At 36.7% G+C, this 23,347-nt stretch overlaps 1 protein-coding gene across 5 annotated transcripts; it reads left to right on the forward strand.

Annotated features, from left to right (window-relative positions):
- Window positions 1-18,473: 18,473 nt before the first annotated feature.
- LOC112275593 (protein NDL3) lies at window positions 18,474-23,323 on the forward strand. 5 transcript variants are annotated; one of them, XM_090246650.1, is made up of 11 exons: window positions 18,474-19,167; window positions 20,239-20,504; window positions 20,777-20,876; window positions 21,015-21,112; window positions 21,317-21,405; window positions 21,598-21,658; window positions 21,844-21,930; window positions 22,065-22,193; window positions 22,396-22,451; window positions 22,565-22,700; window positions 22,897-23,323. In XM_090246650.1, the coding sequence occupies exons 2-11, from the start codon at window positions 20,442-20,444 to the stop codon at window positions 23,110-23,112; spliced, it is 1,035 nt and encodes a 344-aa protein (XP_090102776.1). In that variant the 5' UTR covers window positions 18,474-19,167; window positions 20,239-20,441; the 3' UTR covers window positions 23,113-23,323. The 5 variants fall into 5 exon arrangements, with proteins under 5 accessions (XP_090102776.1, XP_024361847.1, XP_024361853.1 ...); XM_024506079.2 differs by having other exon boundaries at window positions 18,796-19,162; window positions 21,012-21,112; XM_024506085.2 differs by having other exon boundaries at window positions 18,796-19,162.
- Window positions 23,324-23,347: the final 24 nt, after the last annotated feature.

The raw sequence follows: 23,347 nt of genomic DNA on the forward strand, positions 1-23,347 counted from the left end.
ATGCCTTTGGAAGACACTATATACTCCAAAATTGTAACCTTCAACTTCCAAAGTTCATACTTTGATTGCTTGGAATAGAAGCAACTATCTTTTAACTAGTGCAGTATTTCTTGTAGATGTTACTTATGCTCTATGGAGATTTTATTATAGATTAAAATATCATTGATAAAGATAACTATATACTTATCCAAAAAGACTCGAAACAATCTATTTATGTGATTCATGAAAGAAACTAAAGCATTGGTCAAGTCAAAATATAAAACAAACCATTCAAAATGTCTATAGCACATACAAAATGCCAATTTTTTTATATCTTTCTTTATAATAGGTTTCTATTAATAGCCACTCTAAAGGTCTAATTTACTAAAAAAAATTACATCTTGAAATTGGACAAAAAAATCATTCATGCATGAAAGTGGATATGCATTCTTGATAGTCTACTTATTGAAGCTTTCATAGTCAATGCAAAGCCAAAGTCTACCATCTTTTTTGAATGCAAAGACTATAGGTACTTTCTATGGAAAAGTGTTTTTTCAAATGAGGTCCTTTTTCAAAAAAAATTTCAATGTCTTTTGGAACTCTTCAAATTTATTTAATATTAAGCATTAAATTGGCTAACTAATCGATTTGGCTCTAGGTAATAATTCTATTCGGAAGGAGGCATCTCAATTAAATAGCACGCAATTAAGTAAGTAAATTAGAAAGACATTTTGATATTCATGTATATGTCATTCAACCCATTTTGTTCCTTTGACTCTCTTTTCTATTCTTGAGATAAGATTCAAAACCACTACATATATTGATTACTTATGTTATATTTGCTTCTTCATAAAGATCAATCTACAAGTAAACTATTAGCCATAGATTGTTTTATGACCTCACTTGATGTAGAAGCACAAAGAGTCATTTTCCATCTATCATCTTTAAAAGAGATTTTCTTTACTAGTTAATTAACTTTCTTATTTTTTATTTCTAGATATAGCATATCAAGGATAACTTGATATCTGAGCTTTTTTATCTTCAACTTTTTCTTCAAGACATAAGTATCATTCAATCTCAAGGTTTCTTCTTCGCATGTCTCACTCGGTATGTTCTCTTGATTATCTACTAGATATAACTTCCTTCTATTGATCACCTTTATTTTAATCTTAGAGTGATAAATAATTCCAATCAAGATACAATTTTCAATAGAGCCATAATCTACAAATACTTGACATGGCTATCCTCTTAGTTGACCTGTTAAATATATCGGTCAACCCTTTTGATAGTTTTCCATGGCCATATCATTTACCTTTGAAAGACAACAATTATCTCTAATACTAGTTCTTTGTGCATTTATTGGAGAGCCATATTTTTCTATTCTACTTCTTTATTAATTTGATGAGCCTCAAAATTGTGAATCTTCCTTGATTTGTTGGTTTTTGAATTTTGAAATTTTAGACAATCTTCAATCTAATGGCTTAAATCTCAATGGAAGAAACATAATTCCTTTTGTGATAATATTTGTCATCTCTATAATTTTAGTGATCCTTATAAGGTATCAATCTCTACCAATATTGGTTGTTGTGTCATAGTATTAGATAGCGATACTAGACTCTACGCTATAGGTTGTATTCCATGATTTTTGAAATCTATAGTATCAACTCTCTTTGCAATCCTAATTGCCTCTTCAAATTTTTATAGATCCCTTAATTCTATTCCTTTCTAAATTATAAGTTTCAACCTTTGTATAAACCAATCCATCATCTTTGCTTTTGAAACATTGTCAATTTGGATAAATATAAACTTAAATCAAGAGACATTATCTTGCACTAACTTGGATTGAGTAAGGTTAGCCAATGAATCATGTATTAACTTCTCTACATTGATGGAATAAAATTGACTCCTAAGCTTAGTCTCAAACTCCTCTCAATTACAAAATTCACTTTGAGCTCTATAGTTTTGAGTTCATTATCACCACCAAATAGCTATTGCATCTCTCAAATAGTTAGTTGCATACATAATTCCTCTAATGGTATTTGATCTAGATACTTAGAGGTATTGTTACATGTTAAAGAGCCATGGACATATATCTTCTTGTCTTGAAGTCCTAGAATATGTATTGGGCTTGTTCAATTTTAGTGTAGTAGATGTCAACTCTCTTGCCCTAAAGGCTTCCATTTTTCCTTAGAAAGTAGCTTTGTTGTAGGAGGTGTTGTATTTGAGCCTCTGTTTAAGATGGCTCAACCATATTTCTTATGTTGCAATTTCTTTGCTAGCCTCTACTACTATAATGCCTTCTTTATATCTAGCTAATTTCTCAAAAGTAACTTGTGGTAGCTCCACAACAATATCTTGTGTGACCACAACAATTGACCTCCAACTAAATGATGGCTATTAATACACTATCAAAGAATAGACTAATATTTTCTCTGATATCAATGAAATGGAACTAAATTCTTTCTAAAATCTAAAATCTTTCCAATCTATAACAGCATGAGTTTTATCACAATATAGGATAGAACATACTATAATAAAATAGAATAGAATTATAAAAGATAAAATAAAATAAAAGAAAATAGAACAAAATAAAACAAAAAAATATAAACCAAACTTTATTGAGAGAAAGGAACCAAAGCTATACCTATCCAAATATCCAAATAGCCTTGGCCAATCCTATTTATATTTTGTCCAACCATCCTTGAACTTTTTAGAATGTCTTTAATGGTGGATCCTATCAAAATAATTGCCCCTCTTAGAAGGTTCTAAAGATGGGCCTTATCTAAATAATCACCCTAAGCTATTTTAAAATGTTCTTTGGTCGATTCCACATAGACCACCAACTTAACCCTAATTCTAGAAACTTCTAGAAACTTCTCAAAAATAGTTCCAATTACCTATCTTTATGCATCAAGAGTATAAAAACCCCATTATAAATAGTAGTTTTTATTTTTAGAATACATTTGTTATTATTGAAATTTAACTAAACATTAAATACTGAAATTTAATTGAATATGGAGGAGTCTAACAATGTATTGTTTATTACATGCATGCCAAGTAATTGAAGGTGAAGGTTAGTCCTTGATGGAGAGAAAGGCATAATTGTAATTTTTTTGTACTTTTTTAAAATTACACTTCACAATCGTAATAGACATCTATCAAAAGTTTTCATTTTTTATACCCTAGATATTTGTACATTATGTCTCAGCTTTTGCCAAAAAATCTATCAAAGAATTTGTGAGTCAGTATAGAATAAGAATAAGTTTACAATTTTACTTAAAAGTAAAATTTGAAAAAACTTCAAAGATTTTAAAAACCATGCTCTCCATTCTTTTCAAATCATGTTATCAAGCTTTGTATTACAAAGTGAGTATATTTTTAGATATTTCAAAAGATTCAAAAATTTATATGTATTTGTATTCCATTACATTTCAAAATTTTATTATACTTTGTATTGCAAAGTATATACAAATAATTACATAAAAAAAAATTGTGTAATTTTTGAATATACAAAAATTTCATTGTACTTTGTATTGTAGAGTGAGAATATTTTTAGAAATTTTAGAGTGAGCATATTAAGGTAAAATGGTTTGAGTGTTGTGTGCTTTGTCATTTTGGTAGTTAATTGTTCACTTTTAGAAACAACATATGAACAATCAAATGAAAGTTGATTGTTGAGAGTCACCATAGCATTATATATTATTGAGCTATTGCAGAGAGTTTGGAAATTATTTGATTCTTAATTTAAGATCTTTTATTTGAAGTATTCAATATAGCTTCAATTTGTATATCTTTTTGTATTAATTGACTGACACAAGAAGTGCAGAATTAGAGGCATTTCAAAGCATCATGTGTAGAAGTGATAATAATGAGTTTTATCATTGAAAACTTATAATTTGTCAATAGTTGGAGAAGAACAGACTTGAGAGTTGAAGAACAAATCTTGATTCTTTTTTTTCTTTTTCTTTTTTTTTTTCTTTTTCACTTCAACTTTTGTGTCATCCTTGTAGAATTGATTACAAGCTAAAAGAATTCATTTTCTTCTTATTGTAAGCAATGAGCTATTATTCAAGAGTACGACAATTAACTTTGTTGGAAGTAGGCTATTACAAGAGATATTATGCAATTCATTCAATTTTGAAGGTTCTTTTACTATCCTTAATAATAACAAGTGATGTGCAATGGAATAAGAAATTATCTACAATTGCACCAAGAAATTGTAGTGAAGCAAGTATTGTCTTCTGGCTTGAACTCAATCAAATTTACTTGAGTAGATTTTGTTCATACCATTTGGATATTACTTTTACAAAGACAAACTGGTTTCTAAACTCCCACATCTTTTTAAACTATTGTAAATTATTCTTTAAGAACCATGATTATCTTAAAACACTTTTATAATTTTTTAATATGATTTAATATTTTTTTTATTTTTTCACAAGTAATTTCTTAAGAAAAATTAAATATTTTTTTACATATTATTTGTCACAATGGCATAGATTTAGCTATCCTACCTTGTAGCTAAAAGCTCCATTTTGAATTTCATTTATTTTTTATTCTTTTAAATAAAAAAAATATTCATTGGCTTAAAAATATATATTTCAAAAAAATGCTTCATTTGAGTCATACTTTTTGTGATAACAATATAAGTTCATCTAGTATTAATTTGAAGGAATGACTTATCACCATGTAATATTTAAATAATTCTAAAAAAAAACATAATAGCAATAGTAGAACTTTAGATTATATTTTTATGGTAGACACTGCTTTGCATTGTAGATTTTTGATTGTGTAATTTGTATAAAGATTTTGTATTCCACTTTAAAACATATGTTTAGCATTTAACCTTACAAATTGAATGTCATTTGTTAATTTGGTTGCAATTTGGTTATTATAGAATATAAAATTTATTCAAAATTTAATTAAAAGAAAAAAAAAATAGTATATTAGGATTGGTTATTTGATATATTAATTTATTTTTTTGTAGAAACTAAAATAAATCAAATAGTTTAAAGATTAAACATGTTAAGAGACTAGTATTTAAATTTTGGTGAAAATATACCAATTGCATTCTTTAAAAGATTTTTGTTAGAAGATGGTTTAAAAAGCCAACTACAAAAAGACTAAAATAATAATGTGTGAAATTTGAAGTTACCTAAAAAATAAAGACTATAAAAATTTATAGATAACTTTAAATTTAAAAATTTAATTGACATCAATTTTTTTTATTTTTGATAAATCTTGTTATATGAACTTTTAAGAAATTTGACCTTAATAATAATAGCTTAGATGTTTGATTTTTTAAAATTTTTTCTTTAAAAACTTAAATGTTGTGTCTTTTATAAAATTAAATATTTTAAAGAAATGATAATAATTAGACCATTTTAAAATTTTAGCTTTTTATCTAAATTTTATATTAATACAAGTAAGCAAATTTGACTTTTTTTTTTAAGTTATAACATTACCAATTTCATTTTAGAATAAACAATTATGATTAAAAATATTTTATTAAAAGTTGTGATATTTTTATTCTTTAAATAGAAATTAGATTTATTATTTATTTATTAATAATAACATCAATGTCTTGGTAATAAGAACACTCTATAATTTAGCCACTAATTTTTAATAAAAAATAATTTTTCTTATATTAATAAGAAAAATTATAATATATATTATTATTAATAGTATAATGTTATATAGGTTTTTCATAAATAATAAAGTTTATACTTATCTATTTTATTATTTCTTTAAACTAAAAACACAAATAACCAAAATATATATATATATATATATATATATATATATATCATGTAAACTATTGTTCAATTTGTGACATACTATAATAAAGTTTGATACAATATTTGTATAGCATGAGGTAGTTCATTGTTAGTATGTCTAAATTATTGTTATTAGTGACATTCCTAACTTTGTATGTATCCAACTATTTTTAGAATAAAAAATAAATTTTATAATTTATTAATCATATTAACCATTGTAACATAAAATTTCATCATATAAAACATTCAAATATTAAGTACTTTTTATGCTTATTAATTAATATATTACACAAAAAAAAATTAACTCCAAATTATCTAATACATATAAAATATTTAAGAGGTGACCTCAACACAAATAATTATGTTTAAATTCTTAAAACTAGTATGAACAATTTTACCAAATATAAAATTATGAAAATATTATATATATATATAGTACAAGAAAGGGTTCACTAAAACAAGAGGAAAATCCAGAACGTTGGACGAAAAGTAGCAAAATCAAAACAAACACAAAAACGACACGCACACAACCCATATGGGATCTCAAAGAAGCCGAGAAGCGGAACCATCAAAACTACAACGCGCTTTAACACCAAAGAGCACCCATGAAAAAATACAGAAGATGAGGATAGCATGCAGCGAAAAGAGCAGAATGAGCAAGAGAGAAACGGTGTGGTGTGGAGGGAAGAAGAAGAAGAAGAAGAAGCACAAAAAAACAACAACAATAAAAACAAACAGGATCGCAGCACGCAAAGACCAAAAAAAAACAAGCAAGCAAGCAACTGGGCGGGGGGGGGGGGGGGGGGTACAGTACAGTTCAACTTGGCGTTGAGGCAGATCGGCAAACAAACACGAAAGCCACAACATCAGCATCATTATCATTATCATCATTGAGCCAAAAGGAGGGCAAAGGGAGAAATGAGGGAAGGGAGGGCCTGGAATCATGCCAATGGGTGCCTAGCTACTCACTCTCTCCCTCACTCACTCCCCTGGGATTGCAAGCCTAGCCTTGCCCATGCTTGCTTTTAGTGCCTTCACCAACACCTTGCTGCTGCATTGCTTGGGGGTGCTGCGAAAACATATATCAACAACAACAGCAACAAAGTCCATCGCTGGTTAAGCCACGGTGTCATTGATGCACCGTGAGGAAGAAGCTGGCTAATTAGCTGATGTGCAGCTCTTGCTTAGGTAGACATGAGATTGGCGAATGAGCTTTTTGTTGCCAACTCTCTGTTTTTGAATTTGCTTTCCAGAGTTTTGGAAAATCACCCACTTCAGGGAAATTTTGCACATTTGTGTAGTTTTTTTTTTTTTTTTTTTTTTTTTTTCTTTTGATGTTGGACAAGGAGAGCGTTGCTGCAGAAAGTGCAGAGTGCACGCTAGATTTTGTTGCACATGTTTGACGTGCCGGAGATCCATGCTTGACGAGCAGGGTAATCGGGTGACGTTTGTTGGACTCCAACTCACACGCTTCCGATCTCCCTGGAGCATCTACTTGTCGTGACGGGTAGTAATAGATTGCAAGTAGGCTCGAACTGTGGGAAGAAGTTTTTGTTTGCGGCTTCACCTCGCAGTTACGATTCATGGCGCACGTATTCCGCGTTTAGTAGACGTAGTTCAGTAGGACTGGTGGTTCACGTACAGATGCTTTCCGAGCATGGGTTTTTGGTGGGATTTTCGTATTGCGAAGCTGAGGCTGCGTGATTAATTAGTGAAGGAATCTGGTTAGGGGACCTTGAGGACGTTTACAACCGAGCTCTCCTCGGGTCCCCCGGTAGTCAAGGTGAAGTATGTACAGGCGAGAGCTACTGTATATGCTTATATCAAGACCGCCTCTCTCCTGCAGGTTTTTTGAGCAACTTGGAATACAGGTCACACCAGTCGTTCTCAGGTAAGTAAGCCCTGATGTGGGCTGTATGTTAGGAGTTATTGCTAGATTTGCAGCGTCGTGGTCTTGTTTAGAAAGCTGGTACGAATGTGGGACTCCCTCTCAGATCGCAAAATGAAAGCTAGATTTGCAGCTTTGCGCCTGGAAAGCTTCTCCAATAAGCACCGGAACAGTTCGAATAGGAGCGCCGCCTCGAGCCCGTTCTGCATGGGTGTGGTCCCAATCAGCTCCCATCGAGCCTTTCGAAAGGAATGTGTTGATGGAGATTCGCCGATTGGCGAGATTCATGTCGCCATTCCCTTCGCTTGGGAAGTGACTCCAGGCACACCCAAGAGAGGCGGTGAATCTGCAGACATGGAAGACATGGTGCAGAAGATTGGGTCAGCGAGCCCGGAGAAATTGTCTCCGCAGTCACCTTCCTCTGAGCATGATTTCGGCGGCACTACCAACCTTATCGCAATAAGAAGTCACACTCGCAGACCGAGCAATGACGCCGCCATTGCCTCAGCTGATGAGCTCTTCCATTACAATCCGCTGCTGTCCCTGCAGCTACCTCCTCGACTCCAGGCGGTGAAACATCGACTGCAAGAGCTGCGAGAGCTACGAGAGTGCGCCGCATGCTATTGCTTGGACGCAGCCACTACTGACTCGCCAAGCAAGCAAGCCTCTCCGCAATCAAGCCATTCCAAGTTGAAGTTGCAAGTCTCGTTCTGTGGGTTGTCCAAGATGTCTCACACCGGCAGTACAGGGGGAGTAGTCATCTTCGATTCGGGTCGCAAAGTTAGTGCTGGAGCGAAGCTTCAAAACTTGATGTCGAAGCTCAAGAGGGATGAATCCAAACCGACAGTTCTGTTCTCGGATCGAACACCATAATGGTAGCCATCGCTTGCTGTGCTTGTGTACAGATTCGACGGTCTGAGATTGCACAGCACCTTGAAACTATCTTGCATTCTCAACAATCAACCTAAAGAATGAAATTACATGTCCTATTCATTTGTGAAGAAATGCTCAAAGGATACGAGGTATGGTGCAAATGATCCTCGCACCCTTTGCTCGGAGCAGTAAAGAGCTTCCATCTCTCTGTGAGTGAACACATTGAATGCAGCATTGGACTTTAATACCACGTCAATTATTATCTCATTTCCCCGGCAACAGAAACAGTGCACCTTCATATCCACAGGAATCTCACAGAAGTATTCTTCATTGTGATGCATCGGAACATGCCATTTAAGGTTAAGCTTGTTTATCGATCCCTAGCCTCTACTTCAGCAAAGCCATAGTTACAAGAATTCTTTGCTTCCTTCGAAGCACGCCCGCATTGTGATACAAACGATCAATTTCGAAGAACATGAATTAACATCAGAACAAGGTTCAGATCTATTGCTATGCTCTGGTACTGATTCCTTTCACGAGCTTCTCATTGCTACAATCGAGCGACGATCGCGAGCATGGGAGCATCCAATTAAAAGTAGGCACACACGAGGACTGTTGCTGGAAATTCGACCTGATTATGAGGACAACATTCGTTTCAGGGCACGAACCTACGCTGGGACATGACCTCTTCTAGTTCCGGTGCTCCAAGTATGAGCGACACTTAAATTTCGTCGATTTGCATCGTGGAAGACACCGCCCCTTCCCCTGAACGAGAGAGGGCGGATCACTGTTGGTTCTAGAGCAATCTAAGAAGCAACACTCGTGAACGACATGCTCAACCTTCAACATTACAATTCTTCCGCGGCAACCACTTTAACAAAACAGTTCAGTACATGGACCTTCGCAAACTGAGTGCCTTAAGATTGTTGAAAATAACGTGGAATGTGAACTGATCCCAGTATGGATCCGAAGGCATGTGATCTACTTAGCTTATTCGACCTGAACTTCGTTCGCATTCCTGAATAGCCCCGTTGCGCTTTGAAATTTTCCATACAGAATCCACGAGCTAGTCAATCGTCGCGACAACTCCACACACAGCATCACCACTCTCTCTCTCTAGCGCGCATATTCCATCCTATTAACTTTCCAGCCCTCTGTGTTCTGGCACCACACACGCCACGACTAGCCTTTGCCAGGCTGTGAGAGCTTTCGAAGCCTCCGTCGTCAAAAATAGAAACTCGCTCAAGAAACGTCGGAAAACGCTAAACTGGATTACCCACAAAAATCGCAAGGGATTCAGAGTGCCCACTCGTGATCGCGTTGCGATGTGGATCCCCGACGACGCTTGCCCCCGTTCAAGTTAGCGTGCGCATTTTCAAACTGGAAACAAAGCTGGAGGAGGTGGTGACAGTCACGCCGGGATTCCCATGAATGTAACTGTTGCTTCGAACGTTATTTTCGTTTTGGCGTTTTTGGCAGAATTTTTGTTTTGTTTTTTTTATTATTTTTTTGTAGATGTTGTAGTTGTTTGTGACGGAGATTGTGCCCGTGTCTGGATCGATGGATCCGGCTCACCTTGGTCGCATCGCAACGAGATCACCCCTTGCTTTGCTTGGCGGGGATGATAATATGAGAGACGAGGGTCGCGTAGAAACTGGGAGCTGCTTCCGAGGAGGGCCCTCCTCTCTCTCTCACACACACTCCCTCCCTCTCTCTATCATTTTGTTGGCTGTTGCACATAAATATGTGTAATTGTGGGTATATTTATATATTTAGATATAGAATTGTTAATGTTATATCCCTAATTGATATCACTGCACCCCACATGTCCTACTTGTAAACAACTAGCTAAGAACATTTTTTTTTTTTTTTTTTTTTTTCTTTGCTTTCCTTTAAGAATGAGAAGTGGTTGAGAAGGAGACAATTAATATATTATGAAAAAAGCATGTACGAATTTTTATTTAAAAACAAAACAAAACAATGTATTTGCATCAAAAATTGTTTAATTCAAAATATTATTAATATATATATATATATATATATATATATATTGCTGTCAAAATTACAAAAAACTTATTTTTCAAATTATTCTCTTTGTGGGTCAATATTGGGGTTACATATTGGGCCGCCAAGTGTGCCTCAAGCCAGTTCAAGTTGTATGGAAGTCATGTGAAGTTTAAAAATATTAATTGGGGATGTAGCATTAATTATTCTCTGTATATACGGATATGTATGCATACTTTTTTAAACACCATGTGTGTGTGTGGGTTATTGCAAGTGTTTTGATTCCTCTTTGTGGTTGTGGGGCACCCTCTTTAGGACGTGTTATACTGTTAGGCCATGTGTGTGAGCATGTGTGGGATTGCTCATTCACTTGAATGCTCTCAACATTCCTACGGTTGCAGCACTGTTTTGCATCAAGTGCTGCAAAATGATCCTGTGGGTGTGTGTGGACCTTTGTGTTGTGCACATGACATGGCTTTGTTTAAGGATATCTTAAGCCTTTTTTATTCTTATGTTATAATAGGTAGTATATATTAGATGTAAATAAATAATAAAATTGCAAGTACAAATGATAGTATCCGTTTTCAATTCTAATAGGTCATTAAAAACATGCATGAAGAAATACCAAAAAACTATGAGTATTTGAGGCCTATTACAATGTATATGTTATTGATTTTTGTTAACAATATTTTACATCCATCATTAATTTCTTTTAGAGTCATTTTCTTTTTTTCTCCTAATTCTAAAATTTTAAAACTACTTCATACTTAAATAATTGATGCTTGTATACTTTTTAATTCTAGTTTTTTTTTTTTTTTTTTTTTTTTTTTTTTTTTTACTTTACCACTCTATAATTTATTTTTCCAACTCTTTCTCAACCATGTGAATTTAAATCCCATCAAAAGTATCTATAATTATAATTGTCACATCCATAATCATATAAGCTAATAATTACATATAGAAATAGGTAGAAATAAGTAAAAGTAGATAAAAGTAAGTTAATTCTATAATATTTAATATAGAAGCTTCCTAGAAACTTCCTAGACGCTGCTTTGACTTCATAGGTGTCTTTAATTGACTTTTTGGATTAGAAACGTGGTCAACAAGTTGGCCATGTGCCACACATGTTGTTAGCTTGAAGATCAAGCTAACTATGTGGCCCACACGTAGAAAAACTTGCCTTGTAAGTCAAGGCATGTGTCCTACAAAGTCAACACATATTGGAGGTCCTATAGAACGTCGCCACGTAGCCCCTAGTTAGATAGTATATATAGAGACAAGAGTGAAGGCTTCTTCACTCTTGTCAACTCCTTTCTTGCTTCTAGTCCAGGTTCAAGAGTCTTTAGTTTCTTGTCTTGTGGCAATAGCCATTCCAGTTTCCTTTTAATATACCTACTTATTTATATTTTGACTTATTATATCGAGATAGCCTTTTGGTGTATATTTTCCCTCATCGAGTCTTTGTCCTTGACAGATTGACAAGAATACAATTACAATATTACAGCTTTGTTTTTTCTTGAGTAAGAGTGGATTACCCCTTTTTCTTGACAAGACATAAGCGTATTAGAAGTTTGCGGATTACCCACTTCTAAACTGATATTGTTCTTAGTATCTTCTTTGTTATCAAGTCTTTCTTTTCTTTTGTCTTGAGCAATATCAAACAAATTTTTCTTCTTAGTGTCATTATGGCAGAGCTTGTTGAAATGAAGGGTGCAATGGCACAAATGCAAGAGCAAATGAGGGAGTTAATGCTTGCAATGCATCAACTCAATTCACCAACACAGGAAAGAACAAGAATAGCAGAAAGTGGAGATATAGAGATGATCGGAGCTGCTTCAACATCTACAACAAATCATGTTCGTTCTCCAATTGTACAACACCCTATAAGCACTAGAGAACCAAGAATTGCCTTACCTGAGAAATTTGATGGTACGAGATCAAAGTTTCGAGGGTTCATCAATCAAGTACAATTGGCAATTGAACTTCAACCGCAAAGCTATCCAACTCCAGGATCACAAGTCAGATTTATTGGCACTCTACTTTCTGGTTCTGCATTATCATGGTTTTCGTCTTTTCTTGAACAACGAAATCCAATATTGGACAATTTGGAAGCTTTTTTGGCGGAGTTTCGATCTATGTATGGTGAACACGATGCAACTCGTGTTGCAACAAATAAGATCCGAATTCTGTGACAAGGAAATCGCTCAGTAACAGTGTATGCTTCACAATTTCGACAACTTGCAATTGACATCAAGTGGGATGATGCTGCACTCATGAGTCAATTTCTTTATGGATTGCAATACGAAGTAAAGAAATTGATGCTCAACTTATCTGATCCTCAAACTTTGAGTCAAGCAATCGATTTTGCGGTAAAATGTGATAATCGACTTTTTGAATTTCGATCTGAGAATCATTCACGGGAACCTCAACGTTATTACTCAATGGCAACATCAACATCTTTGCCAAACGTACATTTGGAAGTAGAAGACATGCAAATTGACGCGGTACATTTTAAACCTCTAACTGAGCAAGAAAAGATTCGTCGTCGTCAAGAAGGATTATGTTTATATTGCGGAGAACCTAAACACACTGCTGAACATTGTCCAAAGAAACGACGCAACTATAAAATGAGGGGTACGACGGTCAAAGAAGACAACATGTCGGAAAACGGATTCGTCCAGCTACAATAGGGACCGTGCAGCTGGAACCTTGTACAATTCCTAATGAAGGTCCTATCCTCTCCTCAAAACCCTCTCCTTGTTTTATAATAGACTTATATTTAGGACCTAAGAATTACAAAGCCTCTGCTTTATTAGATTCGGGAGCCTCAGCATGTTTTTTAGATGAACAATTTGTTAAAAGTCGTAAAATACCCTTTGTACAGAAACCTAAACCAGTACATGTAGAAGTCATAGATGGTCGTCCCTTGTCTTCTGGAGATGTCACTCATGAAACTCATCCTATAAAAGTAACAATAGACGGTCATGATAGCTACATAGCTTTTAACATAATTAAATCCTCGTCCAATCTAGTTATTTTAGGTTTATCCTGGCTAGAAAAATATAACCCTCGAATAGATTGGAATTCACGTAAACTTGATTTTTCCCAGAGCGTTATTAATAGTTCTACGAACCAAGTAAAAAATTATAAGTCTAGTATAGTAAAACCCGTACTGATAGGTGCGAAAGCATTTATATACGCAGCAAAAGAAGGATCAACTTTTGCTATTTATGCTGCACCTATTTTTGAAAACGTAAAGACTTCAAGTGGCATTCCAAGTCAATATCAGGAGTATCAAGACGTTTTTGAGAAAAAGAATGCAGATATTCTTCTTGAGCATCGTCCATATGATTGTTCAATCGACCTCAAGGAAGGAACTCAGCCACCATTTGGACCAATTTACAGTTTATCGCAAGATGAGATGGCTGAACTCAAGACATATATTAACGAGAATTTAGCGAAGAATTTCATACGCCATTCAAAATCTCCAGCAGGAGCTCCAATTCTATTCGTAAAGAAAAAAGATGGATCTTTACGAATGTGTGTTGATTATCGAGGACTCAACAAGATCACAATCAAGAACATGTATCCATTACCTTTGATATCAGGACTCCTTGACCAGTTGAATCAAGCTAAGATCTATACAAAAATAGATCTAAGAGGAGCATATAATCTAGTACGGATCAAAGAAGGAGATGAATGGAAGACTGTATTTCGAACCAGGTATGGACATTTCGAATATAATGTCATGCCCTTTGGACTCACGAATGCACCAGCTGCTTTTCAACATCTCATGAATGATGTATTTCGTGAATTCTTAGACAATTTTGTCGTCTGCTATCTAGACGATATCCTGATCTATTCTAAGAACGTCGAAGAACATGAAATACATGTTCGTCAAGTATTACAAAAACTTAGAGATGCAGGATTGTACGCCAAGATGGAAAAGTGTGTATTTCACACTACTCAAGTTGACTTTTTAGGATACATCATTTCAAATGATGGTCTCATGATGGATTCTAAGAAAGTCCAAACAATCATGGATTGGAAGATTCCAAGGACAGTAAGAGATGTCCAATGTTTCTTGGGATTTGCCAATTACTATCGGATCTTCATCAAAGATTTCTCACGAGTTGCAGCTCTACTTACACGCTTGACTAGTAAAGATAAATTTCAATGGAATCAAGAAGCGGAAGCAGCATTTGAAGCCTTGAAGACATCGTTTGTCTCTGCACCAGTCTTATATCGTGTTGACTTTTTCAAGGCATTTTTTATGGAAACAGATGCATCAGATTTTGCCTTGGGTGGAGTTTTATCACAAATGGGAACAGATGACAAACTTCATCCGATAGCTTTTCATTCAAGAAAATTCTCAGCAGCCGAGATCAATTATGAGATCCACGATAAAGAACTTCTTGCGATCGTGGATTCCTTTCAAGAATGGCGTCATTATCTAGAAGGCGCTTCTAGTCCAGTCACTGTGTATACAGATCACAAGAACCTCGAGTATTTCATGTCAGCACGCGTGTGGAATCGTCGTCAAGCTCGTTGGAGTATGTCTTTGTCAAGATTCGAGTTCATTATCACTTATCGGCCAGGAAAACAACAAGATTTGTCCGATGCCCTATCTAGACGTTCTTATTTTGCACCAAAAGAAGGAGATGCAGCTTTTGAGCAACAAAGAACGGTACTCTTGAAACCGGAGCAATTTCATCTCCGAGCAATGAAATCAACATTGACTGTTGATTCAACTTTTCTTAAGCAAATCCAATCCAGTATGTCCTCAGATCCTCTTGTTCATGATATCGAGAATAATTCTTCCAAGTCTCATGATCCTTCTAAGTTCGAGTTCAAGAATAATCTATTATATTTTGAAGGACGCCTATATGTTCCAAAAGGAGAAGCACGTTTACGTGTTCTTCAAGCACGTCATGACTTTCCAGCAGCAGGGCACTTTAGATATAATAAGACTTTGGAACTCATATCAAGAGATTTTTGGTGGCCACAAATGTGGAAGTCAGTCAAAGACTTTGTACAATCATGTGATATTTGTTCAAGATCAAAAATTCCTCGTCATCGACCTTACGGACTTCTTCAGCCATTACCTATACCAGAACAACCATGGTCTTCTGTTTCTATGGATTTCATCACAGATCTTCCAAGCTCAAGATCTTATGATTCTATATTTGTGATAGTAGATCGTTTCACCAAGATGGCACACTTTGTGCCATGTACAAAATCTATCACAAGTGAAGAAACAGCTAAGCTTTTCATTGATAATATCTATCGCTATCATGGATTACTTAAAGATATCATATCGGATAGGGGAACTCAATTTGTGTCAAGATTTTGGAGGACCCTTTTCAAGATTTTAAAAGTGGACATAAAGCTATCTTCGGCTCTCCATCCTCAAACTGATGGACAAACAAAGCGCGTAAACCAAGTCTTGGAGCAGTATTTAAGGTGTACTATGAACTACCAACAAGATGATTGGACAACCCTTCTGCCATTGGTAGAGTTTGCTTATAATAATACGGTACATTCTTCCACACAACAAACACCTTTCTTTGCCAATTATGGCTATCATCTACGACTTGATACTTTTGATTTTTCAAAAGTTGATAATCCTGCAGCAAAAGATATGGCAAATCGGTTGTTAGAGTTACATGCAATAATGAAGACGTAATTGAAGGAAGCTCGAGAACGACAAAAGATAAACGCAGATCTATATCATAAGGAGCAACCACAAATCAACGTGGGTGATAAGGTATGGCTACTTCGTCGCAATATCAAGACTACTCGACCTTGTGACAAGTTGGACTATCGTAGGCTTGGCCCCTTTTCTGTTTTTGAACAGATTAACCCAGTTGCATATCGGTTACATCTACTGGAGTCAATGAAGATCCATCCTGTATTCCATGTGTCTCTTCTTGAACCATATAAGACAGTGGATATACAAGGAAGAAGACAAATGCCACCGCCTCCTATAGAAGTAGATAATAATGAAGAATTTGAGGTGGAAGAGATATTAGACTCAAGGCGGCTCCGAAATAAGCTGGAATATCTTGTTCATTGGCATGGATATGATATTAGTGAACGCACATGGGAGCCATCCAGGAATCTAAGAAATGCATCAGCTAAAGTCAAAGTTTTTCATCAGCGACATCTATCAAAACCAAGATGAAAATCTCTCTTATAAAAGAGACAAGATTGAGGCAAGATAACATTCAATTTCCTATCCTTGTTTGTAACTTCTTTGCATTTGTGACGCTAATTAGATGGAGAGCCAACAACCAGCGGATTCAACTCAAGAACCTTTGTTTGCTGACCTGCCGGACGAGACATTACGATTGTCACAACCTTAAAGACGACGCAATCGAGATGAAGATCTTCAAGAACGACATGTTCTTCCTCGAATAGATGGTGAGATACAACGCGTTTGGTATCACGATTTGGAAAGGGAATCTCGATGTTTGGTGATTTTGCTAGAGGTAGGAACAACTCCTGATGGTGTTCCGAATATTCTATTCGAAGGAAGTTACGAAGGCCTCAACAATGATCAAATAACTGGGTGGTCTTCCCGCCCTGGTATAGGATACTACCGATGGTTGAGAGGCCCTATCAATCATCTTCGAAGAGAACAGAGATCAGAGTATGTGGCGAATATAATTCGTCGCATCATAGATTTCCTCAACATATGATAACCGCTCCTCGTGGAACTCGTCTCTAGAAGGGGGGGTAATGTCACGGCCATAATCATATAAGCTAATAATTATATATAGAAATAGGTAGAAGTAAGTAAAAGTAGATAAAAGTAAGTTAATTCTATAATATTTAATATAGAAGCTTCCTAGAAACTTCCTAGACGCTGCTTTGACTTCATAGGTGTCTTTAATTGACTTTTTGGATTAGAAACGTGGTCAACAAGTTGGCCATGTGCCACACATGTTGTTAGCTTGAAGATCAAGCTAACTATGTGGCCCACACGTAGAAAAACTTGCCTTGTAAGTCAAGGCATGTGTCCTACAAAGTCAACACATATTGGAGGTCCTATAGAATGTTGCCACGTAGCCCCTAGTTAGATAGTATATATAGAGACAAGAGTGAAGGCTTCTTCACTCTTGTCAACTCCTTTCTTGCTTCTAGTCCAGGTTCAAGAGTCTTTAGTTTCTTGTCTTGTGGCAATAGCCATTCCAGTTTTCCTTTTAATATATCTACTTGTTTATATTTTGACTTATTATATCGAGATAGCCTTTTGGTGTATATTTTTCCTCATCGAGTCTTTGTCCTTGACAATAATATATAAATTATGTAATAGAAAACATGTTTTTAAAAGTTTTCAACATTATTTTCAAAAGTACATCAATACATTTAATCCAAACATCTATTATTTCTTTGAGATTCTAAATGAATATTTAACAAACATATAAGTAGAAGATTTAATAAAAATTCGACTTTTCTTGTGATTGCAAACATTTACTTAGCTCGTATTAATGAGTTTTCTATTCAATGTCTCTTTAAATAAATAAAATTCATATCAATTTATATATTAAATTATTTCCTTTTATATAAGTTCTTTGACTTTCATTTGTAAATATTATATATTTGCCTATAGTTATAATCATAATACTAGAATTAAAAAGACACACACACACACATATATATGTATTCATCTACAATACTTTGCAATCAAGCCAAAAAGACTAGCTTAATAAAGGTAATATTTGCTACAAATTGTTAGATCAAGTATCATATTATATAATTCATCAAATTTTTATTAAAAAAATGTGTCATTTAAAAAACAACTTGTTCTTTTTTACCACAACCTTGCGCGCGTGGGACACGGCGCGGCTGGTTTTCTGTCAGTTAAGGCTCGGCGTCATTCAAGACCCCCACAGCAGCAGCGTTGTTATAAATTTCTCTCGCACCTCAGGTGTGAACTGCCTCCCTGACACCGCAATTCCAGCTTCCCCCATTGCAACCCAATTTCCTATTCTCATCTCGGTTTCTCTCAAATGCAGTGCACAATGCATTCGTTGTCCCAGCACTCGACAGTGCGATTTGAGTGTTAATTCGCAATCGGAATGTGCAACTGTTTGTTTGTTTGTTTGTGTGTGTGTGCTTGAGTAGATGAGAGACGTGGAATGAATGCGCGTTGGGGTCTATTTTTATCTCGAGCTTCGTTGCACCTGCGCCCCTTCCTCCGCTTTCGGCTGCCTCTTTCCCGGAGCGCAAGATCTTCTCCCTCCTCTGCCGCGCTTGCTTTATGTTTTGTTGGTTTTTATTCTGAATTGTTGCTAATATTGGGTACCGAACTTCGGCTGTCCCCCCCCCAGCTGCCTAGTCCCGCTTCCCCTATCTTCATTTGAATGCTTGGGGAAACGATGGTGTAATTTCTGGTGCATTCATCACTCAGGCAGCAGTACGCACGCCTTGCGGTAATGCTGGTATTGAGTTGTGTGTCGCTGATCATGTGAGTTTTTTCTTGTCCTTGACCCCCCCCCCCCCCTCCCCCCCTCTCCTGTGGCTTGACGTCGTCGCCTCTCCTGGGTGTCGGCTTTTCTAAATCGAAGGAGGATTTCGTTTACTTTGCCGGCGGTGGAAGCCATCTCTTCCGACGGCGTGACAATGGTGCAAGCTCAATGTGCGGTTTGTCTCCTACTCTAAGCGCAACAATGTTGTGTGCTCATGGGTTCGGGGCGTGGAATTGAAAGACAATGTTGATTGTATGGTGGACCATCTCTTCTGTTCAGGAGGTGATCTAAGAGTCTGAATTGAGTATTAGGGGTGGGATCTTACTACGGAGGTTTTGGATCTTGAGTCTTGACTGCAATGCATTTATCGTGGTGATTCGGAGTGAGGATGTGACCTAGGGTTGCTTCGACTCTAGGGAGGTTCCAAGACAAACTCATCAGCGGTTGAGGTTCTGGAATTAATTGGACTAATCAATGAGGGATGGAACTTCGCATGACTTGACGCGGTGTGTAAACTAGTTGCATCTGTTGTGATTTGATGGTCCTGAAGCAAGGAGCTGGCCACTCCAACATACGTAGTACTCTGGGTTGTGATGCTATCGTCTCTGGCATCCGCGACGAAATTCAATGAATTATACGCAGTGTTGTAGATCAGATCATCTGGTTAACGATTGACTAGCGTTAGGGGTTATGAATGGAGATGTCCGCATACCTGCAATTTTTTTTATCATTGTTAAGCATTTCGATGCATCAAAGAATAGTGTTAGTGCATTCCTATCAGTGGAGGAAAGTGACTATAATGGATTGTTTCAGTACCACAAGCTTGCACCCAGAGCGCCAGAAGCGGATTTAGAATACCTTTAACTCAATGAACAGGTGTTCAACATGTAGTGGATCCCTGTTTTCGTCGAAGGTTTTATGGGTAGAGGTGTTGATTCCATTTAAGAGCTGTCCCTCAAATTAGTTTTAAGGACACTTGCCTGTAGTCACTTCTGCACAGTAAAGTTGGTCACCGGCTGGTGTCCAGATTGTGCACAGTACACCATCTGCAAAGGTGATGAGGAATTTCTTCTGAGGACGTTTATTTTGCTGCTTGAGTTGTCCTCCTCCAAGTGTATCGGTGAATGCGTTGCAGAACTATGTAATGTAATGAAAATTTCAGCTTGCATCTTCAAGTCCCGTTTCCGTTTTGCTCAGTATCACGGCATCTGGATGACTTCTTGACACACGAATTTTATTTTTGCAGAGCACTGAGGAGACGGGACCGCCCCATATGATATCATGAAGGTTACAATTACAGGAAGCCAGTAAACCTTGGAGCTCGTTTCCTTTCGATTGCATTACTGATAAGATGTAACTATTAGCCATTCTGAGGAGTGAGTGTCATATCTACCTGGAAATCTTCTAGCCTGGAGGTGCCTTCAGCAGCTTGAAGAATCTGTTTGTCAGATGGCGCTAGATGATATTGTAATCAACTTGGATGCGAACTTCACTGGTGCATGGGGAGGAGAAGTACGTTCTATTTTGAAATCTCCTTCAAAATATTGTTTGCCTTGTCCTTGCCAGTTAAATCTTGATTGATGATCTAGCTTGATACTGCAGTCCGACAGAGATCCCAAGTAGAATTTGACTTAGAAAGGAAAGGCTCTGAAAAAGGGTTGTTATCATTCCCCTTTATTATTGCAGTTTTTTAATTTCACTCTTGCAATAGTATCCAATCTACACAGTAGATGTGATGAATCATTGAACTAATCACTGATACTTATCTCATCTGTCTTGGTCAGAGACGTGAAGTTGAGACACCTCATGGTCCAATTTCAGTTCTTCTGTGCGGAGATCAATCGAAGCCTGCCCTTGTCACTTACCCCGACGTGGGTTTAAATTGTAAGTTCATCGCTGATGAACCTCTCTGTGAAGATGTAGCCACACGTACAATTGAAACTAAATTTACAGTCCCCTGGTTTCTTTTTTCCATGAATTTTGTCAGTGCTAAAATTGTGTAACCGACGTTTGATGTAGCAGATCTGGCATGCTTTGAAGGACTATTCTCATGTCCTGAAGCTTCTTCTGTTCTATTCTACAACTTCTGTATTTACCATTTAGACCCGCCTGGCCATCAGGTTGGTAAAACTTGCACAATCTGTATCAGTTTCAACAGATTTACGGGGCTACATCTTGTTTATAATATTTATGCATATTTCTGAGATTACGTTGTGGATTGTTTATCGAGGGTGCTAAAAAAATCTCTTGCTCTAGAAAGACCTGGATTGTTGTATTTTTTATTTTTACCCATAATGATTCTCAAAGTGGAACCATGCATGCAGGATGGCGCAACCGAGATTCCAGATAACCAACCCCTTCTGACTGTGGAGGATTTAGCAGACCAAGTTGCTGAAGTCTTGGACCACTTCGGGTATGCACAAGAAGTTTTCCTTTTATCCTCGATTCTGTTATGTTCTGTATGACTTGGCCCTGAATGAAAGCTAAATCCGTTAGAAAATTCCTTTCGCATGATTGTAGTGCTAGTTGTCAATTATATTCCATGATTTCTGTCTTGGCATTTCTGTAGTATTGATGTCGTATTGTCGTACTGTTTCTTGTGCAGTGTGCATGAAGCAATTTGCTTAGGAGTGGGTGCTGGATCGTACGTACTAAGCCTTTTTGCGGTATGTGAACTTCGCCATGCTTCTATGTGTTGACACTCAAGGGCATCTGGATTAGTTACTAGAATTGCTGCTGTCATAGATGATTGTAATGTGTTTCACGTTCTGGGCTCTGTTGTCTGAAGCTTCTAATAGTGCATATCAGCATCAAATCAATTCATTGTGCGATCGATTTTCCTGTTTTACAGGTTAAGTATCGAGAACGTGCCATAGGTCTCATCTTGGTTTCACCACTTTGCCGGAAACCCTCATGGACGGAATGGTTCTATGATAAGGTAGATTTGAGTGGTATTCTTGTGTCATGGAATAATTTCACTACTAAGGTAGATTTTCAGAAGCCTCACAAGCATCTTGAATATCAATGCAGTGGAACTGAGCATTTACTTATTCGCTGTGTGGGCGTTTGCAGGCGATAATAAATATTCTCTATTATTGTGGCACGACGAGTTTTGTTAAGGATGCTCTCTTGCAGCGATATTTCAGTCAGGAAGTGCTGGCTTCACCCTTGGGATCAGAAGTTCTGAAGAATTTCCGCAAAGTATGTCGCTCCTATCGTACTTCATAGTTTCATCTAGTTTTTGATAGTTGCAGCATTAACCCATTATGCTGCCATCGCTTCTTTTGCTTCTTTCAGGTTTTGTTTTGTTGTGTTTTGTTTTTTTGTGTTACCGCCTGTCTAGTTGCTACAGGTGGTCGATGTCCTCACATTAGTGCCTTGTCAATTGGACATTCATTTGCAGCATTTAGAGGATCACCCAAGTAAGAACCTGATGCGGTACATCCAATCTTTAAATGAGTACGTTTCTTCCCTGCACTTCTTTCATGCATGCACTTTCGGAACATACAGCCAAAGGATATAACCGAATTGAAACCTTACGTGTTACATATTATGTACGAATATGATTGCAGGAGGAATGACATTACCGAAAGCATGCGAAAGCTCAAATGCCGCACTCTGGTAATTGTAGGCGAAAACTCTCCGTTCCACTGCGAAGCTGTGCATATGAGCACTGCGATGAGTCGGCGATACCAAGCCTTGATTGAGGTGAATCCTCATATCTCTGTCTCTCCTTTTTTTTTTTTTTTTTTTTTTTTTTTTAATTTCACAACTTTCTCTCCGGATAGCTCCCGAACGAACTCGCTGTCCACGTTGTCTTAGGGCTTCGATTGATGGAAGCAATTTCAATGTAAGAAGCGAAATCCAGTATTTACTTGAAAATAATCCTCTCCACTGTGCACAGGTCCAAGCATGTGGAACCTTGGTAACCCAGGAACAACCACACTCCATGTTAGTGCCGATCGAGTTGTTTCTGATGTTCTATAGTTTTTACAAGCGGCCATTATCGATCTCTACACCGACAAGCCCGCTCAGTCCACCCTGTGTTCCTCCGGAGCTCCTCTCCTCTGAGAGCTTGGGCTTGAAACTGAAGCCTATTAAGACTCGCGTTGCGCAATGAGGATCGATGCGTTACCTACTAAAACTGTGAATACTTCTTCCTAGCAGGCACTGTTCAATTTATCAATTCCTTTAACACCACATTATGACTACTAACCAGTGACCTAAGGTAAGTGATCTTTCATAAACGGCAGGTTTATGGCAGCACTACCCGGCCTTACGTTAAGCCACTTATTTTTTGAATAAAGAGGGTATTGTACCATATTATTCCATTTTTGTGTTACCGACCTGAACCT

This window comes from Physcomitrium patens, chromosome 23, assembly GCF_059467195.1.
Source record: "Physcomitrium patens ecotype Gransden chromosome 23, ASM5946719v1, whole genome shotgun sequence".
NCBI lineage: Eukaryota > Viridiplantae > Streptophyta > Bryopsida > Funariales > Funariaceae > Physcomitrium > Physcomitrium patens.